The sequence below is a fragment of the Mobula hypostoma genome, chromosome 6 (assembly GCF_963921235.1).
Source record: "Mobula hypostoma chromosome 6, sMobHyp1.1, whole genome shotgun sequence".
Classification (NCBI taxonomy): Eukaryota; Metazoa; Chordata; class Chondrichthyes; order Myliobatiformes; family Myliobatidae; genus Mobula; species Mobula hypostoma.
Window position 1 is genome coordinate 143,574,729 of NC_086102.1, and position 15,252 is coordinate 143,589,980.

Below are 15,252 nucleotides of genomic sequence, written 5' to 3' on the forward strand. Positions count from 1 at the left end.
TGACATATCAGAATGGGACGTGGAATTAAAATGTGTCCCTGTCACAATCACTCCTTGCCTGCCCTGCTCTCCATCTTCCTTTGGGCTCCCCTCCCCCTTTCTTTCTCCCTAGGTCTCCTGTCCATAATCCTCCCCCTGCTCTAACTCTGTATCCCTTTTACCAATCAACTGTCCAGCTCTTAGCTTCATCCCTCCCCCTCCTGTCTTCTCCTATCATTTCGGATCTCCCCCTCCCCCTCTCACTTTCAAATCTCTTACTATCTCTTCTTTCATTTAGTCCTGACGAAGGGTCTCGACCCGAAACATGGACTGTACTTCTTTCTATAGCTGCTGCGTTCCACCTCATGATTGCGTAAATCAAAAACAGAATGGTTTAAGAAGAAGAAATTTTGTGTTTTAACATCACCGAGTCAAAGTCCTGACTTTAATCCTATAGAAATTTTGTGGGAGGACCTGAAGCAAGCAGTTCATGCAAGGAAGCCCACCCAGAGTTGAAGCAGTTTTGTAAGGAGGAATGGCTGAAAATTCCTTCAAGCCAATGTTCAGGACTGATCAACAGTTACCGGAAAAGTTTGGTTGAAGTTATTGCTGTACAAGGGGGTCACGCCCATTACTGAAAGCAAAGGTTCATGTATTCATTCCAGCAAATACATCTAATATTCGATCATTTTTGTCAATAATTAAATAAGTATAATGTTTTTGTGTTATTTAATGGGTCTCTTTATCTAGTTTTAGGACTTGCATGACGATTTGATCACATTTTAGGTCGTATTTATGCAGAAATAGAAAAAATTGTACAGGGTTCACAAACTTTCTCGCACCACTGTGGTTCACTTATCTATTGAGCAGCAAGAGGAGCTTTATACCAATTTTCTATAGCAATGTCATGATTTAGACTAGTGGTCACCAACCTTTTTTAGCCCAAGATCCCCTACCTCGACCTCAGTGAAAGACAAGATCTACCTACTAAATCGTTTAGAGAAAAAACAGCTCAGATTGTACTTCCAATTTGAGGCCGTTTATTTGGGCGAATTGTATTTGAATTACACAACATACTTTTGTCAAACTTTCAAATTAATTCAAACAAGAAAACATTAACTAGCATATCAAACAGGCCATAGCTGTCTTTCTTTAAGAATATAAGAATATTACAATAATTCTAAGTTTCATTATTTAATTTTATTTCAACACGAAAAATAAATGAATAAAAATTGGCTGTTTCACTCACTGTGATGACTGGGGCTGAATACTTTCTGCTAGTTCCCTGAAATTTGGCTCACATCTGCAGACAGTCAGTCTGAGACAGTCTGTGAGATGTAGGGTTGCCAACTGTCCCGTATTCCCCCCGCTAAGGTAGAACGTTCCTATGATACTTTTCGTGCCGAAATGCTTTATGTCGAAGAAGCAATTACCATTAATTTATACGGAAAAAAATTTTGAGCGTTCCCAGACCCAAAGAAGTAACCTACCAAATCATGCTAAATAACACAAAACCTAAAATAACACTAACATATAGTAAAAGCAGGAATGATATGATAAATACAGTCTATATAAGATAGCAATAATGTATGCACAGTGTAGTTGGGAAGATTAAGCCAAGGCCGATTTGTAGAAAAAAATCAGCACTACACGCATGCGCACACAGGTGCCCGCGCAAAGCTTCATGGTCATGGTAGTCTTTCTTGGGGTAAACACAAATGTCCCGGGATTTGACTGCTACTTTTGTCCATTATTTGGGAGTGAGAAAGTTGGCAACCCTAGTGGGGTGTCTGTCAGTAAGTCAGCTCCTGTACTTAGATTTAATAAATTTCATCTGTGAAAATGGAATTTCATATAGATATGTTGACCCAAAGTAGGCACTGACTTTTAGTGCTATAAAACCAACGCGCACACCGCACATTGCTCGGTCCCATCAGTAGTAATTGCCACCAGTTTATGAATGGGGATGTCATTTTCACGGACATATTTTTTAAAATTCATTGTAAATGTCCTCACCTCTCGTTCTTTCCTTTACTTGCAAAAGAGTGAGGAAGTCCTCCTTTGTTGTAAAGTCCTGGGAAGCCATTCTGACAAATACAACAAGCTGAGCTGTTTGCATTACATCCAGGGATTCATCAAACTGTAGTGAAAAATATTCACGTCCTCTGACGGTGACTACCCTCCTTGTCACTGTTGCAGGGCCAAGCAGTATATTACGTATTGCAGTTGTGATGCCATTTTTGTTTTTAAAGTCATTAAAAACAGTCTCTGCGGTAATGACCATTGCTTCCTTGAATAAATCACCATCTGTAAAAGGCTTCTTGTGTTTAGCCAAAAGGTGACTTACACGAAATGATGTTTCAATAGCAGCCTTATTTTGAGCAGCATGCTTTGTGGAAAACGATTGCTGGGCCTTCAACTCCGATTTCAGCTCAACTTTCCTGGCATGAATTGTGCTCTTTGGGGGGTAGGTGTCTTTAAATTCCTGGTGGTTGGTGTTGCGGTACCGCTCCAGATTCCCTCTTTTAGTCAGTGCTTGTGTTTGGTGGCACAACATACATACACACTTGTCTTTCACCAAGATGAATAGAAACCCCTCTTCCCATTCTGGATGGAATTTGTATGTTTTCGCCTTCTTTCGTGGAGCCTCCGCTATGCTATCAGGATATCATGAGCGATTGCCAATTGCGTTGCCTTTGATCTGGGCCGACATTTACGTGCCAGGCGGCACCTAATTAATTAGTTTGTTAATTTCGGCTTTTTTTTCTTAAAGATGTGCTGTGTGCATCCCGACTACTGCTGCACCCCTGCATGCTTCGTGGCCCGGAGGTTGGGGACCACAGCCGTATATTGATGTTTGCGACAGTCTGTACTCTTATCTAATCTGATTGGTCACTTTGATGCAGCACAGGCTACGCTGAAAACGCGGTGCATGGCGGGAGAACTACACACATGCGCACTGAGCAGAAAGAACAGAACTAAACCCCCGCAACCCGGAAACCATCTCTCTTTACAAACAACAGGAATTCTGCAGATGCTGGAAATTCAAGCAACACACATCAAAGTTGCTGCTGAATGCAGCAGGCCAGGCAGCATCTCTAGGAAGAGGTACAGTCGACGTTTCAGGCTGAGACCCTTCGTCAGGACTCCTGACGAAGGGTCTCAGCCTGAAACGTCGACTGTACCTCTTCCTAGAGATGCTGCCTGGCCTGCTGCGTTCACCAGCAACTTTGATGTGTGTCTCTTTACAAACAGCTTTTTAGTGAAAATATTGCTATATTACCATTATCCTAATTAGTACTACTTACTTTTATAATGCTCACATTACAACAATATTTGTGTACAGGTTTCCCCCGCCATCCGAAGGTAGAGCGTTCCTATGAAACTGTTCATAAGCCGAAATGTCGTAAAGCGAAGAAGCAATTACCATTTATTTATATGGGAAAATTTTGTGAGCGTTCGCAGACCCAAAAGTAACCTACCAAATCATGCCAAATAACACAAAACCTAAAATAACAGTAACATAAAGTAAAAGCAGGAATGATATGATAAATACACTGCCTATATAAAGTAGAAATACTTTTCCACAATCATTACTGAACTGTTCTCCGTAGCGAAAATCTCACGCAAGCGCTCTCCAGTAATCTTTAAGCTATGAAGCTGCCAAATCATACCAAATAACACGTAAAAATACACAGCCTATATAAAGTAGAAATAATGTATGTACAGTGTAGTATCACTTACCGGAATTGGTTCAGTGCCGAGCACACTGATGATGGTATATTAGACTGAGTCGTCACAGGTTGGGTGGTGCAGTGGCCCCCACCCTCCGGACTGCCGACCGATACATTGCCGCGAAGCACGCAAGGGTACAGTGGTAGCCGGGAGGCCCACAGCACATCTTTAAGAAAAAAGCTGAAATAAATATGCTAATTAATTATGTGTCGGGCGGCACTTAATTAATTAGCATGTTTATTTGGGCTTTTTTCTTAAAGATGTGCTGCGTGCCTCCTGGCTACCGCTGCATTCTCCGCGAATCACGGGGTGGTGGGACACTGGGGTGTCATCTCGTCGTCTGTTTCCATTAGAGCAGGCAGCTCATCTTCTATGACTGCCTGCTTCGATGTTGAAGGTCGAGGTTCGTCGTCTGCTGTGGCTGATGTAGAAGGCTTGCTTGACTGCTGAGCCTCGCACATTTTTCTATCATAGTTCTTTATAAGGACTCAAACCATCCTGCAAATATCCCCTAAACCTACGTACCCTTTCAAAATTAAAGTCTTGCTTTATCATTGCAACGAAAATCTCACGCAGTCACTTTCAGTCTGTTCGCTACTGCATTCGGTTTCAATTGTTAGCCTTTCCTCTTCCAATTGCATCAGCTCTTCATCTATCAGTTCTTGGTCATGGGATGCCAAAACCTCTTCAACATCATCTTCGTCAGCTTCCACAAGCCAAACTCACTTTGTCCTTACTTCGTTCACCACGATCAAAACGCTTAATTATGTCTAGTTTTACACTACGTGTAACACCCTTACGAGCTCTTTTAGGCTTTTCCAACACCGTAGAACTCATCTTGCAAACGGCTGCTTACAGTCATGTGTTTAAGCAATGCCATTCCAAATCTGGGGAGTGCGGCTGCTCGGGGCGCACGGCGAGCTGCCTTTAATCGCACCTGATTTTTTTTGCGCGCTGATTTTCCCTGCGTGCTGCTTTTTTTTCGTAACAGTGAAAACACCTTCTGAAAGCAAAAACAGGGTACTAATGTAGGTCTTTCGTAACAGTGAGGTTTCGTAAAGCGAACGTTAGAAAAGCCGGGGCACCTGTATTTATTTTTGATTTTTCTTTGGGATCTGCTGGGAAAGTTTCAAAGATCGGTGGATCGCGATCGACAGGTTGGCGACCCCTAATTTAGACGATGATTAGTACTTTCAGAGAAAACAGTTCTATGTGTTAATATATGCAGTGTTGTAAATCACTGATATTTAGATGAATCTGAAATATTGTGTATTTTACAGGTTGTACGAAACAAGCCAGTGGCAAAGCAGGCTCCAGGAAAGAGGAAGTGCAATTGTAGACAAGAAATGAGAACAACACAGTTGGGTCCTGGAAGATTTCAAATGACCCAGGAGATGGTTTGTGATGAGTGTCCCAATGTAAAGTAAGTATTAGTCTTAATACTTCATACACTCACATTGAGAAGAATGCAGGGCCAGTTCAAAAGAAGATGGCAAACTTCATGAAACCTGTTTCGAGCAAAAGTAACATTGATGCTCCTGGAGTTTGGATTGAATTATTAGGGCCATTGCTGTTCTACACCTGTCTCTCTTCTGTACATTGGGTCATATGATCATGTGAAAATTTTCATATCAAAATATATTAAATTTGGTCCTGAAGGGTTTAGTGATGGTTGTTATAAAATGTTTTTTTTGGAAGTGGGAGCGCAACCCACATATTTTAGATACCATTTGATAAACTTTATGGGGAAGGTGTAATCGCATATCCTGAGTCTTGATAGCAAACAATGGAATGAATAATTTTTAATTTAAATTTTAGGCTTGTCAATGAAGAGAGAACACTTGAGGTGGAGATAGAGCCTGGAGTTAGAGATGGAATGGAATACCCTTTCATTGGAGAAGGTATGATCATGTACCATATTTTGGCTTCATTCATTATCAACAGAAGGCTACATGGAAAGTTCTTTGGATTTGTAACTTGCACGTACCTTTCAAAGTTATAGGTTAGTTCATGCTGACAAGTATTCTTTCTTTCTTTGAAAATGATAGGAGATACAATAACTTGGTTGTGTCTGCATTTAATTCACTGGAAGAAATCTTATTGTCTGTTTTCCGATCACTTCACTTCAAAGGGAGAGGCTAACAAGTGCATTGTGCTGTTTGACTAGCTGAATATGTAAATCTCTTATTTGTATATAATTGAGGACTTTGTACTGCTACATATTTCATTCACCAGATGACATCCACAATTTCTCTTCTGAGTAATGCGCTGAGCCATCTTTTTTAAGGCAGTGAAGTGTCAAATCACATTGTAAGACTGGAAATGCATATCAGTTAGATTGGATGAAGAACATTAGTAAGCAAATAGGTTTTACTATAATTGATTAGATGCATGATTATCATTAGTCATAGATTAATACAATGTGGAGGGGCTCAACTCGTCCATGCAACGAGTTTGATATTCACATTTTAAATATATAAAAACATTTCAGTTTCCTCCTAGGTTACCAATTCTCTTCTGCTGTTGTGCTTTCCTTAATTTTGTGCTTTCATTAATCCCAGAAAATATGAAAATGATTTGCCTCCTTGGAGCCGCACCTTCTTCAACACATCACATTTGTATCTTTATATTTTTCCTGATATGGGGTCTTGAAGTATCTTAATGTTTTTCCAACAATGTTCCCTCCAAGTCAAAGAATTAGTCGAGGACCATTGAAAGCTGCAGATTTTCCCCCAGGCCTCCTCTGAAAGTACCAACCCCGCTTCTTTCTCCCACTTCTCTTTAATATACAGTGTATTTACATTTTTAGCATGGGAGAGTGCATTATATAGGCGAGAAACTGATTTACTAGGTATTGAACTGCAAGCCGAATTCAGAATCTTGAAAAATTCTAATTCTACTGTTGATAGGTCTGTATATCTACAACTCTGGTTAACATAGTTTCGTATTTGAAGGTACCTAAAAAAGTCATTATGTTCCAGGCCATGTTTGTCCTGCAGGATTTGGAAACTTTGTAATACTCTTTTATCTATAAATGAGAGGTAGGTTGTAAGACCTTTCTTTATCCATAGCTCAAATCTTTTATCTCCTCTGTTGGGAAGGAATTCGTTATCATATGCACACCATCTAAAGAGTTTTAACATGTTATTAATTCCACATGAATTAACCACCTTCTGCCATACTTTTAATGTAAGATTTATCCAAGCATTATTAAATTTTTCCAACTGGGCCATCAATCCTTTGTCAGCTATTGAGGCCTGAAGAGGAAAACTGTCAACTAATCCAAATTCTATTTCCTTCCATCTAGCCTTATATTCCCTATTACACCAATATAACAGAGGGGTTATCTGTGAGGCATAAAAATAATTTCTCAGGCAAGGAAGAACCATACCTCCTCCTTCCTTCCCTAACTGTAAGGTGTTATATCGAATTCTAGGTTTCCTTCCTTGCCAAAGGAAGCGGGAAATCCATTTGTCCCATTCCCTGAATTGATTATCATCCACCTCCACTGGTAAAGTACGGAAAAGATATAATAACCGAGGAAGAATATTCATTTTTATAGTATTTATCCTTGAATTTAAACTTAAAAAGGGGATAAGATTCCATCTATGCATATCTGCTTTTATCTCTGAGATTAATGGCCCATAATTTACCTGTGACAGTGTTGAAAGATCCTTCGGCAGGGTTGTTCCTAAATATTTTAATGATTTAGCTTCCCACTTAAGATCGTATGTATCCTGCAATTTTTTGGATGGTGTATAATTTAGGGACATAACCTGCGTTTTCTTTACATTTATTTTATAACCTGATATTTTCCCAAAGTCATCCAACAGTGTAAACAATCCTATAAATGATTTTTCTGGTTCACTCAGATAGACCAAAACATCATCTGCGAATAACGCCACTTTCTGTTCAATCCCTGCCACCTTGATACCTTTTACGATTTTGCTCTGACTTATTAGTTGGGCAAGTGGTTCAATATATAGCGCAAAAAGGAGAGGAGAAATTGGGCATCCCTGTCTAGTGCCTCTCTCTAAGATGAAGGAGTCAGAGAGGTCCCCATTTATCTTAATTCGGGCTGTAGGGCTGTCATATAGAGTCTGAATTACTTTAATAAACCTTTCTTGAAAGCCGAATCTTCCTAACACTCTGTATAGGAATGCCCAACTAACTGAATCAAAAGCTTTCTCAGCGTCCAATCCTACTACCATTGTCTCTGTCTCGTTCTTATTAACCTGTTCTAATATGTGCAGAGTTCTCCTTATGTTGTCCTGTGTTTGTCTTTGTTGAATAAATCCAGTCTGGTCTAAATGGATTAGGCCAGGTAAAAGCTTTTCCAATCTGCGCGCTAATATAGATGTAAATAGTTTGTAATCTAAATTAAGAACACTAATTGGCCGATAATTGCCACATTCTAGTTTATCTTTACCCTCTTTAGGAATAACTGAAATAATCGCTTCTCTCCAGGAAGGTGGAGTTTCTCCTCTCTGCAAGATCCAATTAAAGGTGTTAAGTAGTAATGGGGCTAACTGTGTCTTCAGGGACATGTACCACTCTGAGGTAAACCCATCAGAACCCGGGGACTTTCCAGCCTTTAACCTAGAGATGGCCACGTTCAGTTCTTTGACAGTTACTGGTTCTAATAAACTTTCATTTTGTAAATTTGTAAGTTTAGGTAGATCTAAAAAATTCAATACACTGTCTATATAGGGCTCATTGGGGGCCCGGGGTTGGGAGTGCAGCTCTCGATAATATGTTTCAAAACTCTCTTGAATTTTCCCTATTGTACTCTCCACAAGCTTTGTCTTTGGATTCTTTATTTTATGAATTGTATTGTCTGCTTGTTGTTTTCTTAATTTATATGCTAATAATCTAGCTGATTTACCTCCTACTTCATAATTCTTTTGTCTCAGGTAAAGAAAATTTCTTTGAGTTTCCAACGTATAAATATCGTCAATTTCACTTTGCAATTTCCTAATTTCCTGTTTTCGATTTGAATTACTTTTGTTGCTATCTACAACTTGAAGTTGTTTTAATTTTCCTTGAAGGTCTGCTAATTTTTATGCATTGATTTTTTTCATGTGAGTGGTAATGGAAATAATTTTCCCTCTCAGTACAGCTTTCAATGTATCCCATAAGATCACTGGTGATGTTTCTCCCGTGTCATTAAGGTCTAGATATTCTTTGATTTCTCCCCTTAATCTCTCCATTACTTTTGGGTTATTGAGTATATGTGAGTTTAGCTTCCATAGTGTTTTCCTCATTTTCCTTTCCAGGATTAGAGACAGAGAGACTGGGCTATGATCCGACAGATCAATTGTTGCAATATTACAGTTTTTTATCCTGAGTCTATCTGTATTAAAGATAAAGAAATAGTCTATCCTTGAATAGGCTGAATGAGGGAAAGAGTAATGTGTATAATCTTTACTAGTAGGGTGTAATTCCCTCCAGACATCTATAATTCCCAACTCCTCCATCAATGAATTATTTTCCGAGTCAGAGGTTTATTCTGAGTAACTATTCTTGAAGAATTTAATACAGGATTTAATCTAATATTAAAATCCCCTCCATAAATTACTACCCCTTGAGAACTGACCATTAGGTCAAAAATGTGTCTATAAAATGACCATTCACTACCTGGAGGAGCATAAACATTCAGCAATGTTATTTCTGTACCTTCTATTCTTCCTGTGATTTTTACAAACTGTCCTTCTTTGTCTCTAGTCTCTGAAATATGTTCATAATTAAGAGTACTTGATATTAAAGTAGCTACCCCTCTTTTGTGACTCAATTTATATGATGAATAAAATACATGCTTAAAGCCCATTCTTTTTAATTTTCCATGTTCAGATTGGCTCATATGTGTTTCCTGGAGGAAAGCTATTTGTGCCCTCTCTTTTTTCAATTTAGACATAATCTTATTTCTTTTAATTGGATTCAAAACCCCATTAACATTATAGGAAATTATTTTTACCAATTCAGTTTGCATTTTTCTCTAGTAGAAAAAAAACACTCTCCTTTTCTAACCAAACAGTAAGCAATCCCTTCTCAACAGTAAACCAAGACATATAACCACACCCTAGACATTTCTGAACGTATAACATTTGAAAATTTTTCCCGACTTCCCACAGTGAGGCCTGAGCACCGACCCGCCTCAGTTCAGAGGGATAACCTCTATCTTCACCCTGTGTTAGAGGGCCCTCAGCAGTTTGAATAATCATAGAGAATTTTCTCCTATTTATGTCTCGACCAAATTGCTATCATTCAAGTTATTCCGCCTAGTTTATTTTCAGTTACCAGTTTTCATTTTACCTTTAAGTCCGATTTACTCTTTTCAGTCATTTCTCTTAATTAATCTGTATTCTCTGTACATTCGCGTCTGAATATTTGCAGCTTTTCCTTGTAGTTTGACACTCTGGTTCGAGTGGAGCGTCCTCGCCCCACTAACTGCCACGACTTCTGCCGAATCCTCTCCAGTAGCGACTCCGGTTGGGTGATAACTTTAATAGGTAGTCCCCGGTCCGCCAGGTCCAACGTTGCCTCCTCCACTGTAGCGTAAGTTTTTGTCCCTTCGTCGTAAGAGACTCTCAGCCGAGCTGGATACAGGGTCTGGAATCTGATGTTGTTTTCCTTCAGGACTCTCAGTGTTTCCGTATATTCCTTCCGTCTGGCAAGAATCCCCGGTGCGTAGTCATGGTCTAAACTGATTTTGTAGTTGTTCCACATGAAACCTTTCTTTTGCCATGCTCTTTTAAGCACCTCTTCCTTCGTTCTGTAACTGAGAAATCGGATCAGAATCGATCTGGGCTGGGCGCCTGCCGGAGGCTGTGGTGCCAACGCGCGGTGAGCCCTTTCTATCTGTAGGTCTTTTGCGGCCGGTATATCAAGGTTCTCTCTAAGCAGCTTCTCTATGAAGGGAATCATCAATCCGGGTTTACCTTCGGTTCCTTCGGGAACTCCGTAGATCCTCACATTTTCCCTTCTCGAGCGGCCTTCTTGATCTATTAGTTTCCACTGGAGTTGGTCTTGCAGCTTCAGCATTTCTGCTATCACTTTCTCGGCGTTTTGTAGCTTCTCTTCAATTCCAACAATCCTCGCTTCGGCTTCATCTATCCGCGAGTTAGTTTTTACTATTTCTCCTTTAATATCTTCCAGCTGTTTGCTGTTATCTTGTCGGAACTCGCGAATCTCTCCGAGAATCAAAGACAGAGTCACCGATTCCCCCTCATTATCTCCGTCCTGGCTTGCCGTGGGGGAGCTAGGCCCGTCGCCTTTATGTTTATCAGCCTTCGGAGCAGACTTTTTAATCTTGTTCTTAGACATCATCCTTGCCCCTTTTATTAATATAGTTATGCAATATTAAGTATTTGTCTAAATTCGATTTTGGGGCAGTTTACCTTCTTTTTTGTCGAGAGACCTTTTCCTTACGCTGCCATTCCCTTGCTGACCCGGAAGTCCTCCAAAATTTTTATATCTATTTCAAGCGATACCAATTTTCATTCCTAAATCCGTTTTTGATACTGTTGATTCTAAAATTTCCTCTCGTATATGGCAGAATAAAAATCCCAGGTTAAGTAAAAAATACTTACAGAAGTCCCCTAAAAAAGATGGTGGTTTGGCACTGCTGAATTTAAGATTTTATTATTGGGCAATTAATATTCAATATTTAATATTTTGGACGTAAGATTAGGATATAATTCCAAGTCCACATTGGGTAAACCTTGAATGTAATTCTGTACAAGGGTTCTTACTGGTTTCTATTTTAGTATCTTCGCTTCCCTTTGCTCTCTAAATTGAATAAACAAATGGCTAGCCCAATAATTAAATACACTGTACGAATATGGTTTCAATTTTGTAATTTTTTGGTTTGAACAAATTTATTTTATCAGGTCCTATTATGTCTAATTTTTTTTCCAACCCTCTGTTATGGATCAAGCCTTTTTGATATGGAAAATGAAGGCATAATATGTTTTTGTGATTTATTCTCCGATAACTGTTTCATGTCTTTTGAACAGTTGTCCAATAAATATAATTTGCCCAGATCCCATTTTTTTTTTTAAAGATATTTACAAATAAGAAACTTTTAAAATACTATGCCTCCTACCTTTCTGACTTCACATTCAACTGATATCACAGAAAAAAATTTTAGGTTTAAATCCTTATCAGAAGGGTTTAATAGCAATTATTTATGACATAATTATGAAAATACAGCCAGACATATCCGATAAAATTAGGAATGAATGGGAAAGGGAACTTCAACTTCAATTATCTATAAAGAAATGGGAGAACATTTTTCAATTAGTTAGTTTTTCTTCTGTATGTGCTAAACATACGTTGATACAATCTAAGGTGGTGCACAGGGCCCACATGTCTAAAGATAAACTAGCTCGCTTTTACTCTCATATAAATCCTGTTTCTGACAGATGTCATTCTGAAGTAGCTTCTTTGACTCATATGTTCTGGTCTTGCCCTCTTTTGAAAAAATATTGGAAAGATATTTTTGATATCATTTCAACAGTTTTGCATATTGATTTGCAACTTCATCCTATTACTGCAATTTTTGGTTTACCAATGATGGAACATAGTTCTCTATCCTCTTCAGCCCGTCGGATGATTGCATTTGTTACATTAATGGCGAGAAGATCCATTCTATTGAATTGGAAAGAGAAAAGTCCCCCTACCACATTTCAGTGGTTTTCCCAAACTATATCATGTTTGAATCTAGAAAAAATCAGAAGTGCTACTTTTGATCCTTTGGTTAAATTCGAAGAAACTTGGAGGCCATTTATTCAATATTTTCATATGATGTAGTCTGACCTTTTCCGAATCTTTTTTATTAACCTAGGATATATGGATGGAGGGCAGAGTTAATGATAGTGATGATGTATTCGATGTAAAATATCAGCCTAGCCTTGATTTGTTTTGTTTAGCTTAGTCTTTTTTTGGTTCAGTTTAGGTTTTTTTTTACTTTGGGATTTTTTTTGATATTTTTTTCTTTTTTTTTTCTCTACCATGTTCAATCATACTAAGAGTTTGGGAAGTCGAATATACTTGTATTATCTGTAGTTATTATTTGCGTATGTCAATTATTAACAATGTAATCCTAATCTCTCTGTATTAATACTTTTATATCTGTACATTTGAAAATCAATAAAAAGATTATAAAGGAAAGGGTTCCAACTCTTCAGTACCATGGTGTTCTAAAGAGTACACAGACAATTATTAAATGGGCCTCTCTTTTTTCAATATAGGTAACTAGTACCCAGTTTGCTTATAATTGAAACCATTAAATTGCAGTGTCATAAAAAAGATGTAAGGTTGTTAACCTGAAACATTAGCTCTAATTCTGATTTTTTTTTCTTCTATGTTGAATGACCTACCAAGTACTTCCAGTGTTTTACATTTAAGGCAGAGCTTGACAAGTTCTTGATTGGACATGGCATCAAAGGTTACAGGGAGAAGGCCGGGGAGTGGGGCTAAGGAGGGAAAAAAGGATCAGCCATGATTGAATGGCAGAGCAGACTCAATGGGTCAAATGGCCTAATTCTGCTTCTATGTCTTATGGTTTTTATTTCTGAATTTCTGGAGTCTAGAGTTGTTTTAGTTTTATAGATGTTATTGATGGCCTATTTTAGTGGCATTGATTGGGATGAAGACGAGTTTGCTTTCCCTTAGTGGAACAATGCTGCGAGATTGTTTGAATCCATCTGAAAAAGCACATTACACCAAACGTTGTCTTATCTGAAATGTGGTATATGGCACTTCTATTAAGCTTGAATTCATCACATCAACTCAGTTGAGTGTCAGTACTGAAATGAGTTGGTACATAATTGCATCAAAATTTTCAAAATGGATGGATGTATTTATAAATGTTAAAACACAATTCATCTTTTTTGCTATTGTAAATTTGATGAATAATAATTAAAGCTGCCAACTTTATTGTGCATAAATGAAGTTGTACATTCTCTTTTCCATATAGGTGAACCACATATAGATGGAGAGCCTGGTGATCTTAAATTCAAAATTAAGGTTTTAAAGTGAGTACTGACTGAGCTGGTGGATTTCCTTTGTTTCATCCAAATATAAGGAGTATTGAATTTTATTAGTCAAGAAGGTTGAATGGAGTGTTGGACTCTCCATAAAACCAAGATCAGTCTGATGGTAGAGGCAATATAAATGGTGTAGTTCTAAATTGAATGCAAGAATAAATGGAAACTTAGTCATATTTGTATATATTTTCAGATGTTAGATAGCAGAGCAAGTTGTTTGGGCTACTTTGTAAAATAAAACAAATGGGACTCTTCTATTTACAAAGGCAACTTTCTAAAGAAAAATTGTAGTAAACGTATATCACTACTTGGGTTTTTGCTGGATAAATGTTCCTTTCTGAGTACAACATTGTATAAATATCTGTTTTTAAATAGCGTAGAGGAGGTTTACTTGAGTTATGTGGAGAGACTAGAGAAGTTGGGATTGCTCCCTTCGGGGCAAAGGTTATGAAGAGATACAGTGTTTTAAATTGAGTGATTTTCATATAGTTAGAGGTATTGCACGTTTGGGCAGGTATGATTATTGAAGTGCATCAAGGAACCAACAGCCAATGAGCTGAGTAGTCTATGCTGCATGATTTTAATTCATTTGTATATGAATAATTATGCATTAAAGTGGACTAGGAAGTAATTGCGGAGGAACGTTTCTCGAAATTAGTTGAGTAAATCCTAAAACTCTATGCTATAGTAATAACTAGTTTGTTTAAGCCAGCAAAGCCCATAACAAATTGGCTAACCTCCACACATTTAAAAAAAAATTTTGAGATCTGATATCTCATTTAACGGGATTAAATATTCCCGTTTCAACCTGATACAGCTACAAAGCACAACTGCTTCCAAGGTGAGTACAGTCAACAAAGATGTCTTATTGAACTTAAATGAGCTTTTGCTGCTTAAAACTGATGGAAACAACACCAGTTGTGGTTGGAAGCGCCCATGTAGGATACCTTGGAGGAAGCGCGGGTGCAGAGCAGGGTTACAAGTGTGTTTAAGGAAACAGGGTTTTAAACTCCCTATACCTACTCTTTTGCTGGCAAATGTGCAGGCTCTGGTGAATACAATTGATGATCTCAGAGCTAGGGTGCTGAATCAGAGGGATATTAGGACTGTGTGTGTCCTTTGTTTCACGGAATCATGGTTAACCCCTTCTGTACCAGATGCAGCGATTCAGATCAACGGGTTTACTACACACTGTCAGGATAGATCTATAGAGTCTCCCAAAAGCAGCAGTGGAGGAGTATGCCTCATGATCAACTGTTCTTGGTGCACAAATGTATCTGTGCCGTCCCAATTCTGCTCACCAAACCCGGAATATCTAGCAGTTAAGTGGCATCCTAAGCAATTGCCATCAACAGATCACTTGCAATACCAGAGGAAATAACACACTGGACCATTGTTACACCACCATCAAGAATGCCTACCGTGCTGTTCCACGCCCTCACTTCGGGAAGTCTGGATCACCTGGCTGTACTTCTACACCCTGAATATC

At 38.5% G+C, this 15,252-nt stretch overlaps 1 protein-coding gene across 1 annotated transcript in view; it reads left to right on the top strand.

Moving 5' to 3' along the window:
* The window catches only part of dnajb11 (DnaJ heat shock protein family (Hsp40) member B11), a 42,828-nt gene that overhangs the window by 17,322 nt on the left and 10,254 nt on the right, over positions 1-15,252 (top strand). The window contains exons 5-7 of the mRNA XM_063051889.1: positions 4,995-5,137; positions 5,533-5,615; positions 13,694-13,751. Coding sequence (XP_062907959.1) covers positions 4,995-5,137; positions 5,533-5,615; positions 13,694-13,751 — 284 coding nt within the window. The remainder of the gene's footprint in view (positions 1-4,994; positions 5,138-5,532; positions 5,616-13,693; positions 13,752-15,252) is intronic.